Below are 6,410 nucleotides of genomic sequence, written 5' to 3' on the forward strand. Positions count from 1 at the left end.
CGGGCGGGCGGGCGGCGAGCGGGGCGCCGGCCTTGTCTGGCTCCTCGGAGAGCTTCCCCGCGGGGCAGGCCGGCGTCTCCCCCGGGGCGTGCTTCCGCCCGGACGACCTGGCCAGAGGGAGAGCCAGTCAGATGCTGGGTGGCTCCCACGTCCCCCTGGACGATGCAGAGCCACGGGGGCCGGTCCCCTCCGGAAAGGCAGAACTGCCCATGGCTTCCAGGGCCAGACCTCAGCTCCAGGGGCCCGGGAAGGGTCTCCCAGACTGGAGCTGAACGAGGCAGGGGGTGCAGCCCAGCTCGGGGGGGATCCTGCAGAGCAGCGCCTGCACCTGCGGCGAGCATCGATCCCTGCTGCAGCTCCCCCTCGTCCTTACTTGTGCTCCTGGCTGGCCCGGGAGATGGGCAGCTGCTTCCCCTTGGCTGCTCCGGTCTCGTCCTTGTCGATGCTGATCCACTCTGTGGGTGGGAGACGCGCCGGCTCAGCCCGCCACGCCTGCCCGAGTACCCCTTTCCACCCTGCTCAGCCGGCCGGCCTCCCCCCTGGCCCGGGGTACCCCAGGGCACAGCCCGGACCCCAGCCCCTTGGCCGGGCACAGAGAGGACAGGGCGCTGAGCCCCTGGCACCGTTGCACTGGCTCCCAGGCAGCGAGGGGAGCTGGGCCCAGAGGTCTCTGGCATCGTTGGCCAGGAGATGGAGCTACTGCCCCCACATCCCCACCCTGGCCCATGCAGTCGGCGCCAGGAGCTGCAAAGGGGCTGGGCTTCCCCGTGGGGGCAGCAGACAGACAGCGATTCCTGTGGGGACAGATGGAGGGAGCGCGCTCACCGTACAGCCTCTCGCGGGTGCCCACACGCTCAGTGGGGACCCGGACCTTCATGGAGCCGCGGATGTTGCCCGTCTCCTCCCCGCGGTGCGACAGGTAGGTGAGGAACTGCTGGGCCGTGCTGCCGATCATGGACTTGAGGGCGATCACACACTCACCTGCGAGAGGGGTGGGGGTGAGTGGCCTGGACACCGGGGGCAGGGGGGCCAGAGGAAACACTCCCACCTCCCCCATGGACCCTGATCCTTCCCTCTGTCCCTTCCAGGTGGCAGGGCCCCGGGGGACAGGGCACTAATGGCCAGCTCTGCCACTGACTCACTCTATGACCTCAGGCAAATCACTTAGCACCCTCAGGAGTTGAGAGCAGGGGGAAGCACACCCCCAGGCCAGGGGATCTGCCGGGATGGGAGAGGCTCAACTGGGGGAAGGATAAGCTCCAAGTGGTGGCCCCTTCGCCTGCTCCTCACCGTAGGATTCGTAGCCGTCCAGCGACTTGACGGTGAGCAGGAGATGCTGGTCCTGGAGGTACTCGATCTCGGAGAGGATGGGCTTGAGCTGCGGGCAAGCAGGGGGGCAGTTATGCTGTGGGGACCACAGGCCAGCCAGGAGGTGGAAGGAGTGGTTACAGGTCGGGCTGGCAGGGCTCCAGCCCCAGCTCAGACGCAGCCCAGGCCAGGGCTTGTCCAACCTGCTTGCAAAGCTGCACAGCGGCCGGGCACGGTGCCCAGAGCACCCGGCGCCCCCAGCCTGCACCAGGGGAAGCAGGGGGACAAGGGGTCTGCCAGCGGCCCCTGCTGCAAGGGCTGTTTACAATGCACTCGAGACCCCAGCAGCCAGCAGGACTCTCCCCATCACACCCCGCACTGGACCCCCAGACGCCCATGTCTCTCCTGACCAGGCCGGCGGTGGAGCTGACCCCCTCCCCCCGTATACACCTCAACAGGCCACGGCCCCTGGACTCCAGAGACCTGGGCTGGCTGCTGGGCTCTGCCACCGAGCTGCCAGCAGCCTTGGGCATGTCACCTGACAGCCTGGTGGGGATCGGGGTGCCGTGAGGGGCACTCACCGTGGGCAGCTGCCTGGAGGACCACTGCACCTTGAGGAAGTTGATGTTGTCGCTGCTCTGGGAGTCGTTCTCGATGCTCTTCTTGAACTCTGGGGGGGCAAGGAGAGGCAGCCTCAGAATTAGACCCGCAGCCCTGTCCCCTGCAGCCAAGCTAGCTAAGGGGGCATCTCCCTGGTGTGGGGCTTAGTGCTGTTTCTCATTCGCAGCACCTGCCGCCCTGGGCTCGTGGGCTCGTGTGGGGACCGGGGCTGGGGGAGGCAGTCAGGCACTCACCTTCCAAACAGGGGGAGTAAAACTCAATGAAGAACTTGGTCCGGCTAGCCGTCTTCACAATGGCCTCGATGCTCTCGAACTCGATGTAGGCCTGGTCCGAGGACTTGGAGAGCCCTGGGGACGGGGAGAAAGATGTCAGAGGAGTCTCAAGTCCCCTCCTCTTGCTCCTTGGGGGGGGTGAGGGGGGCTAGGTCAGCCCCGGCTCATGGGAGGCCCCTGTTCAGGATTCTCGGCATTCCCGAACTGGGGAAGGGTCCTCACCCCCACAGCGACCTGCCAGGGGTCTCCTGGGTCCTGGCCCGGTGCTGCACTGGGGATGTGATGCCAAGCCAAGGGGCAAGAGCACGGTCCCGGGGTTGGTTACTGTAGCACCCAGCACAGCATCTGCATCACCGGGATGCCCCTGGTGGTACCAGGCAAGCTGGAGGGGGGCAGATTCCTGCCCTAGGCACCCCTCGCGCCCTACCTTTCTTGGAGACGAACTGTGATGTCACTCCGACCTCAAAGGAGCCGAAGACAGGGGAGTGGTCACTGGTCACGACGTCATCGGTGCACCCTGGTGACGAACAGGGATGCTCAGAGCCCGGCATCTCCTTCCCGGCCAGCGGGTCTCAGGGAGAGGGTGCTACAGCTCAGACATCCCCAGCGGGGGGACAGGGCCAGCTCCCCCCGACCCTGAGCTCCCAGCCAAGACCATTGCCCACCTCCCTGCTGTGGGCTGTCAGGCCTAACGTGAGGCCGGGGATGTGGTCTGAGACCTCCAGGGCACAGGCCGTGGCAGCTCTGGGACGAGGGGGACACCCTAGGGTATGGCAGCTGCAGGCACAAGCCACCTAGTCCCCCCATCCGAGGGCGGCTTTGCTGCCACCCATGTGCCCCCCACGCCTGCCAGCTCACCGTAGGAGTTGCAGTTGACGTGGGTCTCCGGGTAGGACTTCCACAGGATGCGGTCGCACCACGACGGCACGTTGGTGCGGACCTGGGAGGGGGCACAGGGCGCCGGGTGTTGGTGCGGCCAGGTTGTGAGCACCTGCCATCCCACTCGCCTGCCTGGGGCCCATGGCAGATGGCCCCCTGCCCCGGGTGTGCCCCTATCCCCCACCCCCCATCCCCATTGCACCTACCCCCGTGGGCTTCTGCTTGTGCCACACGTAGGTGTCGCGGGAGCCCTTCTCGTAGCGGTAGGTCGGGGGGAAGGTGATCTCCTCCTCCGCTGCACAGACAGCCCCGGCGTCAGGAGCAACCCAGGGTCAACCCCCACCATTCATCAGCACCCCCATACTGCAGTGCAGACAGGGAGACCCCCCCCCCGTCCCTGGGGGATCCCGGTACCGCCGCCCCTCACCGAAGCGCAGGAACACCTTGTGCTTCTCCTTCTCCAGGTTGAGCTGATCCACCTTGAGCAGCGGCTCGAACTCCTTGCGGTTGATGTAGTTGAGGATCTCCTGGGGTGTGGGGAGGACGGGCGCTGGGTGCGGGCTGCGGGGAGCTGTCAGCTGCCCCCGGCCCTCAGGCAAGGACCCCCATCCCTCTGCCCGCGCTGCCCACCCCAGGGGCCCTCACCTGGATGTCCATATCCAGGCGGTAGTTGAGGTCCCCGAACCAGAAGAGGTGGGTGAAACGGAGCGAGATGTCGAAGGAGCTGAGCTGCTTGTCGCCCAGGGACAGCAGCCGCAGGATGTCCACGTAGTTTTGGTTGCGCCTGTTTTGGGTGGGGAAGCATCAGCCTTCTGGGCACATCCCTTATCCCCCCAGCTGGGACCCGAGGCAGCAGGGTCCCAGGGAACAAGGCATGATGATGGTAGCGCGTAAGTCCCCGGAGTGCAAGCGAGCGTGCCAAGCAGCGTCCAAGGCCACCCGAGAGAGCAGGCACGCTTGCTGGAGGATGCCGGGGCCCGAGCTAGGAGCACGCACGCGTGCAAGCACAGCAGAGGCATCCTGCCCACAAGGGTGCCTCTGAGCGTGTGAAAGCACATGGGGATTCGTTCGTCTCTGTCGCCAGCCAAGGCTGGTGGGGAACAAGGACACACCTGGCCGTGCTGAGCACAGAGCGGGTTGCAGGAACGTACCCATGGCAAAGCACAAGGGGGGATGTGTCCTGGCGTGAGCGTACGCACAGCAGGCAGCCTGCTGGGCCCCAGGGCAGTCCCGGCTCCCCCGGCTGCAGGCACCCCCATGCCCTGCCCTTGCCCTGGCATTGCCCGTCCACACCCTGGGGACCCTGGTTGACACTGGGGCATGCAGGTGTTTCAGCAGCTCCTCCTCTCACCCCCTAATCCAGGTCCCGCCAGGCGCGGGCTGGGCACTCACCTGGCCGTCTTCTCGTTGCCCGAGGTCAGGTGGCAGTTGACGAAGCCGAAGGAGGTGCCGTTGAACATGAAGGAAACTCCCACGGCCCCTTTGTTTCCTGCAAGACAGCGAGGAGGGTTGGGCACCCAGCTCGGGGCGGGTGGTGATGGCTCCCAGTACTGCCCCACAGCTCGCACTGGGGTCTGGGGGGAGCAGGGCTGGGGCTGGGGGAGAATCCAGCCGAGGATCCCAGCTCTCCCCAGAGCCAGAGGGAAGCAGAGGCAGGTCCGAGCTGGGAGTCGCTGCCCCGGCCCTGGACAGCGCTGTCCGTGCGGGCTCCGGGGAGGTGCCCCAGCTGGGTACCGGGATGAGGCTGCAGCCTCATGGCTGAGGGAGGGCGCCACGGCAGTTCACGCCAGCGCGTCCCAAGGCATGCCCCCCCCCGCCAGCCTCTCCCCGGGCTGGGCCTGGCGCTCGGCGCGGACGTACCCAGCGTGTTGGCTATGCCGGTCTTCACGCTGGAGGTGCTGATGTGGCTGATGCGGGTCTCGTGCTCCGGCTTCACCAGGACGACGATTTTAATGTACCACAAGGACTGCATCGCGATCTGCGGGGGGCAACCACGTGGCGTTGCAGCCCCCCTCTCCAAAGATCCCCAGGGCAACCTCTCCTGACCCCACCTGCCCCAGACGGCCCATGCAGGGGGCAAAGGCAGCATCCCCAGGGGACGTGGGCTGACTCCCCGGGACGGTCCCGGTTTGGGGAACACAATCCTGGAGTCTGGGGGGTTTTAACAGAATAATAAAACGGGGATTCGTCCTTCTCTGTCACCAGCCAAGGCTGGTGGGGAAAGAAGGACACACCTGGCCATGCTGAGGATAGAGCAGGTTGCACCCTCCCCAAACCCTCCCACGGTCCCAGGGCCAGCCGCTGACCCGCAGCTGCCTGGACTTAGCGGGGGCCTAGAATGGAGGGCGATCAGACAACCCCAGAGACGATGGTTTCCCAGCATGCAATGCTCCTCCTTGACCGGAGCGGTGCCGCATTGCATTCTGGGAAGCTGCGGCATCCTGGGAGCCATCCACCCCGACAAGCCTGGCCCGTGGGATGTGGGACTCGGGGCGGTCCCCAGACCCGCTGGGCGCCGGGGTGCCTACCGGGCGGTACTCGATGTCTGTGAAGTCCTTGAGCGCGCCGCGCAGGAAGTCGACCCACTCCTTGTCCCCCATGGAGTTCTCCTGGGTGCCGAAGACGTAGATGTCGTGGGGGATGGCGACTGTTGCCTCGTCCAGCGTCTTCCCGAGCCCCTTCGACGTGAACCACGACGTGACGCTCTTGGGAGGGAACACGCTTCCTGTCGGAGCGGGCACGGCCCCGCGGAGACACTGTCAGGGCTGCAGGCAGCCGGGCTCGCTCCAGGCACGGGGTGGTGGCAGGGGCACTAGCTGGACACCAGGGTGCGCCTCTTTCCTCTGCCACACACTCCCTGCCTGGCCTTGGGCAAGTCACTTAGCCCCGCCGTGTCTGTGCCACGGGGATCTTAGGAGGTGCCGTGCAAGGGGCAGAGACGGCAGCGAGGGGAGACGCAACAGCCAGGCAGCGTGGCGTGGTCTGGCTGCAATGAAGCGCTGCCAGAACAGTGCAGGAGGGTCCAGGCTGGGGGGTCCCAACCCGGAGGGGGGGCTCTGGGGGTCACAAGCTTCCTGCTGAAAGGAGCAGAGGGTCTTGCTGTGGGGGAATGATTGATCCATGAGGGTGCAGCCGCTCGCAGGGACTTGTCCAGCCAGGGGGAGGGGTGCCGCATGCTGCCTGGTCAACAAGACACGCGGCAGCTGGAACGCGAGTGTGGCGCGCGCCTGCGGCCGGCAGCTGTTCCCCTCAGCCAGCCCCTCCTGCTTCAGACAGACAGCGAGCGTGTGCATCACAACAGCCCCGGGCCGCTCGCGGGGTGGGGGGAAA

The 6,410-nt window shown here is 66.4% G+C and overlaps 1 protein-coding gene across 1 annotated transcript in view; it reads right to left on the minus strand.

Annotated features, from left to right (window-relative positions):
* The window catches only part of INPPL1 (inositol polyphosphate phosphatase like 1), a gene marked incomplete at its 5' end in the record, with an annotated part of 33,317 nt that overhangs the window by 3,065 nt on the left and 23,842 nt on the right, over positions 1–6,410 (minus strand). The window contains 14 exons of the mRNA XM_019504350.1: positions 5–107; positions 374–455; positions 826–981; positions 1,291–1,378; positions 1,890–1,978; positions 2,163–2,276; positions 2,629–2,718; positions 3,060–3,141; positions 3,287–3,375; positions 3,508–3,607; positions 3,726–3,864; positions 4,473–4,569; positions 4,941–5,058; positions 5,609–5,805. Of these exons, the coding sequence (XP_019359895.1) occupies positions 5–107; positions 374–455; positions 826–981; positions 1,291–1,378; positions 1,890–1,978; positions 2,163–2,276; positions 2,629–2,718; positions 3,060–3,141; positions 3,287–3,375; positions 3,508–3,607; positions 3,726–3,864; positions 4,473–4,569; positions 4,941–5,058; positions 5,609–5,805 (1,544 nt within the window). The remainder of the gene's footprint in view (positions 1–4; positions 108–373; positions 456–825; positions 982–1,290; positions 1,379–1,889; positions 1,979–2,162; positions 2,277–2,628; positions 2,719–3,059; positions 3,142–3,286; positions 3,376–3,507; positions 3,608–3,725; positions 3,865–4,472; positions 4,570–4,940; positions 5,059–5,608; positions 5,806–6,410) is intronic.

Source organism: Gavialis gangeticus, unplaced genomic scaffold (assembly GCF_001723915.1).
Source record: "Gavialis gangeticus isolate Ggan-Ray unplaced genomic scaffold, GavGan_comp1, whole genome shotgun sequence".
In the NCBI taxonomy this organism is placed as follows: Eukaryota; Metazoa; Chordata; order Crocodylia; family Gavialidae; genus Gavialis; species Gavialis gangeticus.